The 14,184-nt window shown below is 40.2% G+C and overlaps 1 protein-coding gene across 3 annotated transcripts in view; it reads left to right on the top strand.

Annotated features, from left to right (window-relative positions):
* The window catches only part of DYM (dymeclin), a 385,616-nt gene that overhangs the window by 236,044 nt on the left and 135,388 nt on the right, over positions 1 to 14,184 (top strand). For all 3 annotated transcript variants that reach the window (XM_084627911.1, XM_084627912.1, XM_084627910.1), the window contains 2 exons: positions 3,451 to 3,564; positions 5,927 to 6,021. In XM_084627911.1, the coding sequence (XP_084484037.1) occupies positions 3,451 to 3,564; positions 5,927 to 6,021 (209 nt within the window). The remainder of the gene's footprint in view (positions 1 to 3,450; positions 3,565 to 5,926; positions 6,022 to 14,184) is intronic.

Below are 14,184 nucleotides of genomic sequence, written 5' to 3'. Positions count from 1 at the left end.
AGGAGAGATGTGTATCTCCACTCAAGAGAGGCAACAGCTGGGGAGCTGGAAGCCTGAGAGTTGGGTACTCTTGCTGAACCCTTGAGTGGTGCATTTGCCCTGAGCTCTGACATCCATATTTAGAGAGGTACATTCTTGCAGACTAATGTATGTCCCAGGACTACAATATCACTAAAGAATAATGGGCTCTCTCTGTTGAGGCACAACCAGTGCATTTATTTTCAAATGCATTTGCCCTGTAATCATGTGGAATTACAATGCTATGATTTCCAGTATACCAAATTGCCATTATATACTAATGTTAAGTGTAATGGTAAGACACCCCTAGTGTACTTTTTAATAACAACCTCCTATACTTTTTTGCTTTCATTCCAAATGTTGTGGCACAGTTTTTGCAGAGTTAACAACCTTAATGCTGCATTCCTCCAGAATCCCCTGTCGACTTCAGAACACAGGCTGCCCTCTTTTTCTGGTAATTGTATGTGTTAGGACTTCTGGTTCACAAGACATCTTGTAACTTTTTAAAAAACTTTCTGGAGTTTCACCGAATGCATTTTATTTTGTGAAACCCGGACACTTTCTGTATAGAACGTTTTAAAGCCTTTCCCATAGGACTCCCTCTTTTGCTTTAGGTACCTCCTGTGACTTCTGTTTGAAAGGGGGAGGGGTGTATATGCAAATCCTTGATCCACCCCATTAATCCCAGAGAGGAAGTGAGTGTAAAGATGCCAGAACCTGAAGTAGCATCAGGTGTCACCTCCTCCCTTTGTCTGTGTGTGTATTGTAGTGATCACCCCTTCAGGTCTCTGTTTCTTTCTGAGGATAGTGGCTGCCACCTCCTGATCCTTTTCTCTTCTGGAGGAAAGATTTCCCTCTCAGTCTGTTACCCTAGAGGCTGTAAAAGTCAGCAGACGAGAGGACAGTTTTTCATTGCTGCTTCTTTGGAATATGTTTGTCATCTGAAGAGCCTTTACTTGGAAAAGAGAGAGTATTGGTCTTTCTTGGTGACATCCAAAGAAGAGATGAGAAGATGAACACAATCACCCTGAAAGACAAGTGGGGATGTTGCCTCTGTATATTCTCCCATCTTCCCACCCTCCTATTCCTTATGCTGAGGTTGGGCTCCATCCAGTAGAGTGAAAGTAGTTATTAGATTGGATTAGCTTTAGGGAAGTTGACCAGTAGTAGTATCCCTCACTTTGAAGTAGGGTGTGGAACTTGGATACAGCCTGGGCTCCCAGAAGAATAACTGGTTTCAGAGTAACATCCGTGTTAGTCTGTATTTGCAAAAAGAAAAGGAGTACTTGTGGCACCTTAGAGACTAACCAATTTATTTGAGCATAAGCTGTTGAGCTTATGCTCAAATAAGTTGGTTAGTCTCTAAGGTGCCACAAGTACTCCTTTTCTTTTTAGAAGAATAACTGAAGGCTCAAGAGTCACTGAAGTGCTGATACGTTGGCAAAATGTTCTAGTCCTGATGTACTGGTCTGTACCAGTCCAATTTGAGCTCTGCCAAGGGCTGCTTTTAATTTGACTCTTAAACTAGAAGTTTAATTATAGGAAGGAAGTGAATACTTGTGCATGTGGTGCAATACAGATGCACAAAATGTTATTTTTAAAGGGTGTGTTTGAGTCTGAACGCTTTCTATTCAACATTTTGTAAAAGATGGTCTGGTTCCAGGAATGCGGAAGGGGAACCTAGCTAACAAAATGATTCATAACAATTCCTTTAAACCACAACTGGAGAAGGAAAAGATAGCCATAGTCTCTGTTGTTCCTTTGGCATAGACCTCTCTATGTACTCTTATTTCATAACTTGTAAATTATCTCATAACTTGTAAATATGTCAAGATGCACGTAGACTGAATTCCCTTTCTGGGGAGATAAAATGATGTAAAAAACTCAGTGGATCTGAGACTGATTGACTGACTTGAAAACTACATCTGCCACGAGGATTTACTTATCATACTTACTCCTGAGGGCATTCTGTGCAAAAAATTAAAAATTCTGCAGCAAAAAAATTAAAAATTCTGAGCGCAATATTTAAAAATTCTGTAAGTTTTATTGGTAAATAAATAAATTGGGCTTTTGAAATTTCATCCATGCTAAGCGAAGGTTTTGTACTGGCTTTGTTAACAAGAGGCAGTTCCTTGTCTCATTTTATTACTAATGTTGATTTAAACCTACAATAAATGACCATTCGGAGGGCTGACAAATCTGTCCCTTAACAGGGTGGCTGTTTAATAAATGTGGAGCAGAATAGTACTCTGTTGTTTTGAGATTATTTTTGAATGGTCTCAAGACAAGAGGTTTGCTAATAAATTGTTAAACTATTGCATAGGTTTCGTTGTATACATTTTGCATGCATTTTTATGCTATTATATTTTTTTGTAAATCTCATATATTGCATTGAAACTTAACTCATACTAATTTCTTTCATTTACTCTACGTGTAACCACCCTTATTAGACAACTTCCTATTTCACTAGTTTCCCAGAGTGTTCCCAAATGCACTGAGTACAATTCTTCTCCACCTTTAATGAGATACCTCTATTATAAATGTATTTGTATTGTCCATAGAACCTAGGAGCTCTAGTCATGGTAAACAGCTGATCTTTGCTAGTCTCTCAAATAGACTTTCAAGACAGGTTTCACTTTGCATAAGAACATAAGAACAGCCATACTCGGTCAGAGCAAAGGTCCATCTAGCCCAGTAGCCTGTCTTCTGACAGTGGCCAATGCCAGGTGCCCCAGAGGGAATGAACAGAACAGGTAATCATCAAATGATTCATTCCCTATTGCTCATTCCCAGCTTCTGGCAAACAGAGGCTAGAGACACAATCCCTGCCCATCCTAGCCACTGATGGACCTATCCTCCATGAACTTATCTAGTTCTTTTTTGAACCCTGTTATATAGTCTTGGCCTTCACAACATCCTCTGACAAATAGTTCCACAGGTTGACTGTGTGTTGTGTGAAGAAATAATTACTTTTATTTGTTTTAAACCTGCTGCCTATTAATTTCATTTGGTGACCCCTAGTTCTTGTGTTATGAGAAGGAGTAAATAACACTTCTTTATTTACTTTCGCCACACACATGTGTGTGCGGGTGTGGCTACATATGTGTGTATATATATGTGTGTGTGTGTGTGTGTGTACACTTATACTGCTTAATTAAAGTTAGTTCAGCACACCAGTAATTTTTTATTCACATATTTCCTCTTTGTACCTTCTCCACATGACCTGCAGAACAAAGTTAATGAGATCTACAAGTTGGATACTACTGCAATATCTTTTGAAACTCTAGAACAGAGTACATTTTAGTGTATTGAAATTGGAGGGTAATTTATTTGTCTCGAGGGAAGCAAGAGCCCAGAGAACTGCATGATTTTATGTCATCTCACTCACAATTGAAATGTGGTGTTGAAACCTATTTTTTTTCCTCATTGCAGATATTGAAAAATATCACTTGGTACTCAGAGCGTGTTCTAACCGAGATTTCACTAGGGAGTCTCCTGATACTGGTGGTGATAAGAACCATTCAGTACAACATGACAAGGACAAGGGTAAGAGTTATATTTAGAACTTACATATGTAGTGTATATCTGCAGTCTTCCATCAGCTGGTGTTCAGTTCCAAACAGAGGTAAAAAAACCAAAAGTGAACCTTTTTGCAGCAAATGAGCACCTAAACACAGTGGGGGAGGCAGAAAAAAGGTCAGCACTCAGGTACAGTATGAAGTGCTTCTGAATTTGTAAAGCAGTTTCTGTGATATCATTCAGGTCTGCTGCTTTGATTACTAACATACAAAGTCCAGTCGTAGTAGTAGTTGCATAGTTCCTGAAAAAAGTAATAGATTTCTGATGAGAGAAAAAAATATCAGCATTAAATTATGTGTGGGATTTTTTACCTATATTAAATTATCCAGAAGTATGGATTTGGGTTCCTTGCTATTTGATAGTATAGTTTTATAAACAGTTGTGGAAATTGGGGTGGAAGAAAATTACTTTTACTTTTTTTCTTATGAGTATAATTGAGAGATCTGGGGCAAAACATGGTTGTTTTAGATACATTCCCCATCATGCATTATTTCACTTCTGACTTCCCTAAAATCCATTAGGTTATATGTTGTGGATCTTTAATGTAGGAGCACTTCAAGTGTATCTCTCTAATGTGTGTAGCAGACATGTAAACTACATTAAAGGCTTCTGTACGTTTCTTTCATTGCTGAAAATGTTGAGAAGCTTTTGCAATAAAATTAACTAAAGCATGGTGTTAGTTGTACTAGATCAAATAATTTAAAACCAAAATCACCATCTCTGTGGTCACACCAAAATATAGATGAGAGAATTGTATGGTAATAATATTAACACCACCCCTATTAACTACTTAAAACAGACATTAATTGGCTGTAATTTCTGTTTCATGAAATAACAGACACAATGAGATGGAAGGCAAGGAAGCTGATACTGGTTGCAGAGTTTATATTGGATTAAATGTAAGCTGTACTTTGTCAAGTAACATTTCATAAACAGGAATAAGGGTTTGCGAGCCATTTAACCAGTAAATGGTTTCTTGTAAATAGGCTGCATTTTGGTATTAAATTCCAAATATTTATCAGATTTACCCACTGGTTTAACTTAGAGGCTTTACAGAATATTCAGTTGGAACCAGAAACTCCCCCATTCTTTCGCGTCCCCCCCCTTTTTTTTGAGTCCTGGGTAAGTTCTAGCCAGCAATGCTGAATGAATCTTCTTGCTCACAAGAGGAGCTTTATACTTTGAACATGGGAGCACAGGAATTCTATCTAGCCTCGTTACAGACAAGGCAAGTGCAGGTGACATAGGAAATGGAATTTTGAATATATATCTGATTTCAGCCTACTGTACTGATTGCCATAATATACGGATTCCCCAGGCACTGGCAGAATAAGTAGTAGAAGGAGCCAGAGGCCACTCCATGTTTACATCAATTAGAATGGAAGATACTCGGAATTTATATGTGGCATTGGGGGTCTGTGTTACTCATAAGGAGAATAAATGCACATTTTAGTCCTGAGTAGGGAAGAGGAACTTCTTAATGAAGGAAGTCATTAAACATTGCTCCATGTTGTAGAGGGATTGGTCAAACATATGACTAGAGATAAAGCCTGGGAGTGGAGAATCTAATTTTCTGCAAAAGGTGAGGATACAATAAGCAACCCCTACCACTTTTAATATCTATTACAATAAATTAATCCCTCCAATATGCTGTTTAAGATTTATTGTCTTCCCTTGAAGAATAGCACAATCCATGTTTATTTGCCTCTCTCCTGTGAGCAAGATACATATTGCATAAGCCATAGGATTGTGGATTCCACCGTTTTGTCTGTGCTCTGCAGTTCTCTGACTTTGAGTGAGCCAATGTTTAAACATTTATCTGGAAAGATGGCAGTTAAAATGGGCTTCAGAAACTCCAACTATACAGGAGCAGAACTTATAACATACTACATTAGTGGTAGTTGTGGAGAAGTTGAATGTTTTGAAATAATTAATATGGAGGTCAGAGTATAGGGCAAAAAGGGTTGGGTAAGTTTGGAGAGAATTGGGGCAAAGGAAAGGAGAGAGAATTAAAAAGCAGTATAGACTATTTTCTCTACCATTTATCAATTATATTCATGATCCCGTTGTATATCAACTTTGATTTTAAAATATATATGTACAGTGAAATCTGTACAAGAGCCCACCCTTATTAGGCAAATTCATGTCTAAAGAGACCATTATTAAAGCATCTCTAAATATACAAAGTGTAATTCTGCTCCACCTTTATTAGAAGACCACCTGTGTTAAGCAACGGATGTTTGTTAGTCCTTTGAGTGGTTTCTTATGACAGGTCTTAGTGTATGTGAAAAGGACAGTTTGATGTGTTTTTTCCCCTCTTTTCCAACAGGACAAATACCTTCATACAAATTGTCTGGCAGCCTTAGCAAATATGTCAGCACAGTTCCGCTCCCTTCATCAGTATGCTGCTCAGAGAATCATCAGGTAAATATAAGCCTTTTAAAAATATTTAAACTGGTCTTCCCACTAAATTCAGAGGAAAAGGGACTTGAATTTTCTATGACTGAATAGATATAAGTGAAATTGGAATTAAATTATACCAGATAAATCTTATTTCCCTTCATGAAGTCTGGGTTATATTTTGAGTTAGTGAAAAATATTATGAATCTTTATCAAAGAAACTTCTGATTTTTTCTGTTCTCCATAGAGCAGCCATAGCAACTGCTTTTAAACTGGAATATTTTTCAGTCACTTCTTCTGTTATGACAAAAATGCAGGGGGTGATAGTTCTCCAGAACATTGTTAACTGGACTTTCAACTTACTATATTTCTGCCTGTCCTGAGGACGGAGGACTTTATTTTTAACGTAGACAAAACATAGCCATCCCTTTGTGATGGGGTATTGTGCACTTTTTGCAGTTACTTACTTTTGTGCCTTTTTGAATGGTCAAGTTCACTAGCCTTTCTTGTAACAAGTCAGTTAATGTCAGCTTGTGTTCTAATAAAAGGGACACTGCTTTCATAGAGTCTTAGATATAGAAGATGGGAAGGACCAAGTTCCACCAGTTCCAGAGGCCACCATGTAATTACAGGTACTCATGTGGGATGTGTCTAGTTTATTTTAGCAGCTCATCTACTCAGTGCTCCAAAGGAAACCAAAAAGGTCCATGACATTACATCCCAGGGGAAAATTTTTTCAATGCTTGGCAAATATAGATTTTATGCCAAAAATTAGTTCAAAATATCACATATTTCTTTGATAAGTATGTATGTATTTTGTAAAAGTCTAGACTAACAAGAAGTACAGTATTTTTTAAAAATATTGGTTTTGTGGAACTATTTCTGTGATGGTCCTTCCTGCTCTTGAGGTGCTCACTTCTATGTATGCCATCATCATCTCCCTGCTTGACACAAGTCTTCTATTCACGCACAATGGCTGTAGCCTACAGTACATGTTCAACTTAAATCTGAGCTCTCTTCCTTACAGTGTTTACCAAGTCTGTAACTCTAATTGTTGCCTATGTTTGATATTGTCCTAAATAACTCTTGTGCTGCTATTCTTATTCATTTCCTGATTCCTGGTCTCTACATCCAACATTCTTACATATTACCCTTTATGGTCTCTAAGTCCAACTTTCCAAATATCAACCTGTGAAATGTGAAATAATAATGAGACTAATGGATGCCTTTGAAAGCAAACATATATCACCTCAGTCCTTGGAAAACTTGCAGACTTTTTACCCATTTCAGAATATGATATGTACAGCCTCTTCCACATTCTGCAGGGAATTGCCTTTCCTATATTCCCAATCTCTCTCATAGAATCATAGAATATCAGGGTTGGAAGGGACCTCAGGAGGCCATCTAGTCCAACCCCCTGCTCAAAGCAGGACCAATCCCCAATTTGTGCCCCAGATCCCTAAATGGCCCCCTCAAGGATTGAACTCACAATCCTGGGTTTAGCAGGCCAATGCTCAAACCACTGAGGTATACTTCCCTCCCTCCCTGCCTTTCTTTTCATCCCTTTCCACTCTCCAATCCCTCTGCATTTCAAACATTTGTCACTATGTCTCTACCAGTCACTCTCCCTGCACTCCACCAAAACCTTCTCTACAGTGATCACTGGATCCTTCCTGCATGCTATTCCCACCATCTAGGCAGCAGATTGACTCCCTGACATTTCTCAGATCCTATCTCAAGACCCAGGCAAGGACATGTAACTCAACCAAATAATGTTAGGCGCTTCATACACAACAATTCACTATGAGCTTGGGTTTTTTGTGTCCACTGCATCCATCTCACGATATAACTGCTCTGATATATGAACCTACTTGTTTTTATTTGGATGTGAAGACTAGTTGCTCTGTATTCTTATATGAAAGGTGTGATACAAAATTGCATTGTATTTCTCCCTCACACATACAGAATGGTTATGTATTTAAAGCTATGATGCGTAATGATGGAAAAAACAGCAAAATCTCTGTCATGTTTAAATTAAAAGTACGAAATTGCATATTGCACAGTATTCTTGCATTGTATAAGGAACTAGTAAAGCCGCATTTGAAATAGTGTGTCTAATTCTACTCATGCTGGAATAAAAATCAGAGTTGGAGCAACCAAAATAATACTAAAAACGAGGAGTCCTTGTGGCACCTTAGAGACTAACAAATGTATTTGGGCATAAGCTTTCGTGCATCTGATGAAGTGGGTTATAGCCCATGAAAGCTTATACCCAAATACATTTGTTAGTCTCTAAGGTGCCACAAGGACTCCTCATTGTTTTTGCTGATACAGACTAACACGGCTACCCTCTGAAACCTGTCAAAATAATACTGGAATTCAAAACCGTAGTTTTTCAAAAGAGTAATCCCTTAGAAACAGGAATCATTTTTTGTTCTGTGTTTGTACAGTGATTAATACATTAGGGTCCTGGTCCAAGACTGGGGCTCTTGGGTGCTACTGCAATACAAATAATAACAATAAGGTCAAAACCACTAGGGACTGGCCTAGCAGTTCTTATTCAGTAGAAGTTATATCTGAGTAACAACTGCAGGAACATGCCTAAAATCAGCATGTTGGTAATCTTTCGGGGCAGGTGGAAAAATCTGAGAACTCATTGCATTTACAGAATTCTTCACTACAGATTGTACAGATTTACTGATTGTTCGCTAAGTGAGAGGTGGTGGTTATTCCAGTGGTGCCCGTGGGGTCCTGTCGGCATCGAGGCCATGCTTTGCTGGGTTGAAACACAGAAGAAAAAGTGGCTGCATTATCTAGTTTAAGACAGGACACAACAAGTGACTGTGAACAACACTAGGAGGGAAGGACAAATTAAGACAAGGGTAACAGTAATAATGTAATGTTTTTACAGTCTAAATTTGCTGAGACAGGCAAAGCTTAATTTCTCAGAGACTATTTCCTGGAGCTCCCCATCCCCCACCCCAATTCAGGGATCTTGGCTTCAGCTGCAGGGCGGGGCTCAGGGCTTTAGCCACACAGGAAGGCACCAGGATTGGGGTTTCAGCCACACAGGCTGCCTTGGGGCTTCAGCCCCATGGAGCGCGCTGGGGCTTCCATGGGTTTGAAAATATTTACTGGAGCTCCACTCTGGATGGCTCCAGCTCAATTTAAGCCCTACTGACACGTGTTTGTCAAAACTGTTAATCTCCAGTCATGGGGATTCCAAAACGTTCCTGAGACACCTATATACTTATCTGTCTTTATAGTTAGAAAGCTTTTTCATAATATGTAACCTAAATCTCCCCTGCTTCAGGTTAAGCCCATCCCTTTCTGTTCTTCCTTCAGTGGACATTGAAAATAATTGATCACCATCCTCTTTACAAGAACTCTTCGCATATTTGAAGACTGTTATCGGGTTCCCCTTCAGTCTTCTTTTCTCAAAACTAAACAAGCCCGGTTTTACTAACTTTTCCCCATAGGTCAGGTTTTCTAAACCTTTTATCATTTTTGTTACGCTTCTCTGGACTCGCTCCAATTTGTCCATTCCTAAAGCATGGTGCCCGGAACTGGACACAGTACTCCAGCTGAGACCTCACCAGTGCCAAATAGAGTGGGAGAATGACCTCCAATGTCCTACAGATGACAGTCCTGTTAACAGAAAAGGAGTACTTGTGGCACCTTAGAGACTAACCAATTTATTTGAGCATAAGCTTTCGTGAGCTACAGCTCACTTCATCGGATGCATACCGTGGAAACTGCAGCAGACTTTATATATACACAGAGGATATGAAACAATACCTCCTCCCACCCCACTGTCCTGCTGGTAATAGCTTATCTAAAGTGATCATCAGGTGGGCCATTTCCAGCACAAATCCAGGTTTTCTCACCCTCCACCCCCCCACACAAATTCACTCTCCTGCTGGTGATAGCCCATCCAAAGTGACAACACATACACAATGTGCATGACAATCAAGTTGGGCTATTTCCTGCACAAATCCAGGTTTTCTCACATCCCCCCCACCCCCATACACACACAAACTCACTCTCCTGCTGGTAATAGCTCATCCAAACTGACCACTCTTCAAGTTTAAATCCAAGTTAAACCAGAACATCTGGGGGGGGGGGGGGGTAGGAAAAAACAAGAGGACACAGGCTACCTTGCATAATGACTTAGCCACTCCCAGTCTCTATTTAAGCCTAAATTAATAGTATCCAATTTGCAAATGAATTCCAATTCAGCAGTTTCTCGCTGGAGTCTGGATTTGAAGTTTTTTTGTTTTAAGATAGCGACCTTCATGTCTGTGATTGCGTGACCAGAGAGATTGAAGTGTTCTCCGACTGGTTTATGAATATTATAATTCTTGACATCTGATTTGTGTCCATTTATTCTTTTACGTAGAGACTGTCCAGTTTGACCAATGTACATGGCAGAGGGGCATTGCTGGCACATGATGGCATATATCACATTGGTGGATGTGCAGGTGAACGAGCCTCTGATAGTGTGGCTGATGTTATTAGGCCCTGTGATGGTGTCCCCTGAATAGATATGTGGACACAGTTGGCAACGGGCTTTGTTGCAAGGATAAGTTCCTGGGTTAATGGTTCTGTTGTGTGGTATGTGGTTGTTGGTGAGTATTTGCTTCAGGTTGCAGGGCTGTCTGTAGGCAAGGACTGGCCTGTCTCCCAAGATTTGTGAGAGTGCTGGGTCATCCTTTAGGATAGGTTGTAGATCCTTAATAATGCGTTGGAGGGGTTTTAGTTGGGGGCTGAAGGTGACGGCTAGTGGCGTTCTGTTATTTTCTTTGTTAGGCCTGTCCTGTAGTAGGTAACTTCTGGGAACTCTTCTGGCTCTATCAATCTGTTTCTTTACTTCTGCAGGTGGGTATTGTAGTTGTAAGAAAGCTTGACAGAGATCTTGTAGGTGTTTGTCTCTGTCTGAGGGGTTGGAGCAAATGCGGTTGTATCGTAGAGCTTGGCTGTAGACGATGGATCGTGTGGTGTGGTCAGGGTGAAAGCTGGAGGCATGCAGGTAGGAATAGCGGTCGGTAGGTTTCCGGTATAGGGTGGTGTTTATGTGACCATTGTTTATTAGCACTGTAGTGTCCAGGAAGTGGATCTCTTGTGTGGACTGGACCAGGCTGAGGTTGGTGGTGGGATGGAAATTGTTGAAATCATGGTGGAATTCCTCAAGGGCTTCTTTTCCATGGGTCCAGATGATGAAGATGTCATCAATATAGCGCAAGTAGAGTAGGGGCTTTAGGGGACGAGAGCTGAGGAAGCGTTGTTCTAAATCAGCCATAAAAATGTTGGCATACTGTGGGGCCATGCGGGTACCCATAGCAGTGCCGCTGATCTGAAGGTATACATTGTCCCCAAATGTGAAATAGTTATGGGTAAGGACAAAGTCACAAAGTTCAGCCACCAGGTTAGCCGTGACATTATCGGGGATAGTGTTCTTGACGGCTTGTAGTCCATCTTTGTGTGGAATGTTGGTGTAGAGGGCTTCTACATCCATAGTGGCCAGGATGGTGTTATCAGGAAGATCACCGATGGATTGAAGTTTCCTCAGGAAGTCAGTGGTGTCTCGAAGGTAGCTGGGAGTGCTGGTAGCGTAGGGCCTGAGGAGGGAGTCTACATAGCCAGACAATCCTGCTGTCAGGGTGCCAATGCCTGAGATGATGGGGCGCCCAGGATTTCCAGGTTTATGGATCTTGGGTAGTAGATAGAATATCCCAGGTCGGGGTTCCACAACAGAACCACTAACCCAGGAACTTATCCTTGCAACAAAGCCCGTTGCCAACTGTGTCCACATATCTATTCAGGGGACACCATCACAGGGCCTAATAACATCAGCCACACTATCAGAGGCTCGTTCACCTGCACATCCACCAATGTGATATATGCCATCATGTGCCAGCAATGCCCCTCTGCCATGTACATTGGTCAAACTGGACAGTCTCTACGTAAAAGAATAAATGGACACAAATCAGATGTCAAGAATTATAATATTCATAAACCAGTCGGAGAACACTTCAATCTCTCTGGTCACGCAATCACAGACATGAAGGTCGCTATCTTAAAACAAAAAAACTTCAAATCCAGACTCCAGCGAGAAACTGCTGAATTGGAATTCATTTGCAAATTGGATACTATTAATTTAGGCTTAAATAGAGACTGGGAGTGGCTAAGTCATTATGCAAGGTAGCCTGTGTCCTCTTGTTTTTTCCTACCCCCCCCCCCAGATGTTCTGGTTTAACTTGGATTTAAACTTGGAGAGTGGTCAGTTTGGATGAGCTATTACCAGCAGGAGAGTGAGTTTGTGTGTGTATGGGGGTGGGGGGGATGTGAGAAAACCTGGATTTGTGCAGGAAATAGCCCAACTTGATTGTCATGCACATTGTGTATGTGTTGTCACTTTGGATGGGCTATCACCAGCAGGAGAGTGAATTTGTGTGGGGGGGTGGAGGGTGAGAAAACCTGGATTTGTGCTGGAAATGGCCCACCTGATGATCACTTTAGATAAGCTATTACCAGCAGGACAGTGGGGTGGGAGGAGGTATTGTTTCATATCCTCTGTGTATATATAAAGTCTGCTGCAGTTTCCACGGTATGCATCCGATGAAGTGAGCTGTAGCTCACGAAAGCTTATGCTCAAATAAATTGGTTAGTCTCTAAGGTGCCACAAGTACTCCTTTTCTTTTTGTGAATACAGACTAACACGGCTGTTACTCTGACTCCTGTTAACATATCCCAGAATGGTATTACACTTTTCTTTTGCGACTGCATTGTTGGCTTATATTCAATTTGTGATCCACTATAACTCCCAAATTCTTTTCGGTACTACTGCCTAGCGAGTTACTCACCATTTTTTAATTATGCTTTTGATTTTGCCTTCCTCAGCACATGTAGTACTTTGCACTTGTCTTTATTGAATTTCATCTGGTTGATTTCAGACAAATTCTTCAATTTGTCAAGGTGGTTCTGAATTCTCATTTTGTGCCCCAAAGGGCTTACAACCTCTCACAACTTAATGACATCTGCGAATTTTATTAGCATACTCTCCACTCCGTTATCCAAGTCAAAAATGAAAATATTGAATAGTAATGGACCCAGGACTGAGTTCTGCGGGACTCCACAAGGATATATCATCAGAGATTGACAGCAAATCATTGCTAACTATTCTTTGAGTACAGTCTTTCCACTGATGATGCACTCACCTTAAAGTATTTCATCTAGACCATATTTCCCTAGTTTGCTTATAAGATTGTCATGTGGGATTGTGTCAAAAGCTTTACTACATCAAAATATATCATTTCTACTGCTTCTCCCTATCCCCAAGGCTAGTAACCCTGTCAAAGAAGGAAATTAGGTTGGTTTGGCATGATTATTGAAAAATCCATGTTGGCTATTACTTATTGCCCTATTGTCATCTAGGTGCTTACAAATTGATAAATAATTTGTTCCAGAATCTTTCCAGGTATTGAAGTTAGGCTGACTGGTCTGTAATTCCTCGAGTCCTCTTTTTCTGCATTTTAAAGATAGGTACTATGTTTGCCTTTCTCCAGTCCTTTGGGACCTCACCCATCCTCCATGAATTCTCTAAGATAGTCGCTGACTGTTCCGAGATTGCTTCAGCTAGGTCCTTTAGTATTCTAGGGTGATTTTTGTCAGACCCTGCCCACTTGAATACATCTAAATGTTTTTTAACCTGTTCCTTCCCTATTTGGTGTGAGTTAATATTAGTTGTGTTATGTATCTGGTTGCAACCTTTTTAGTGACGACTGATGCAAAATAGACATAAAACACCTCAGTCTTCTTGATGTCATCCATTATTACCTCTCTTTTCCCACTAAATAGTGGACCTACACTTTCCTTTGTCTTTCCCTTATTCCCAGTGTATTTATAGATCCTCCTCTTACTGCCTCTTATGTCCCTTACTACATATAACTCACTTTGTGCCATAGCCTTTCTGATTTTGTCCCTACATGTTTGTGCTGTTCTTTTATATCCTTCCTTAGCAGTTTGTCCATGTTCCCACTTTGTATAATTTCTTTTTGGTTTTCAGGTCATTATTAAAGAGATCCTGATGCAGCCATATTGGCCTCTTACCATTCTTCCTATCTTTCTTTTGCACTGGGATAGTTTGCTGTTACATATCTGTAATATTACAGGTGAGCCACATCATAC

Source organism: Lepidochelys olivacea (genome assembly GCF_965140295.1).
Source record: "Lepidochelys olivacea isolate rLepOli2 genome assembly, chromosome: 5".
Classification (NCBI taxonomy): domain Eukaryota; kingdom Metazoa; phylum Chordata; order Testudines; family Cheloniidae; genus Lepidochelys; species Lepidochelys olivacea.
This window is presented reverse-complemented; position numbering and strand designations above follow the sequence as displayed.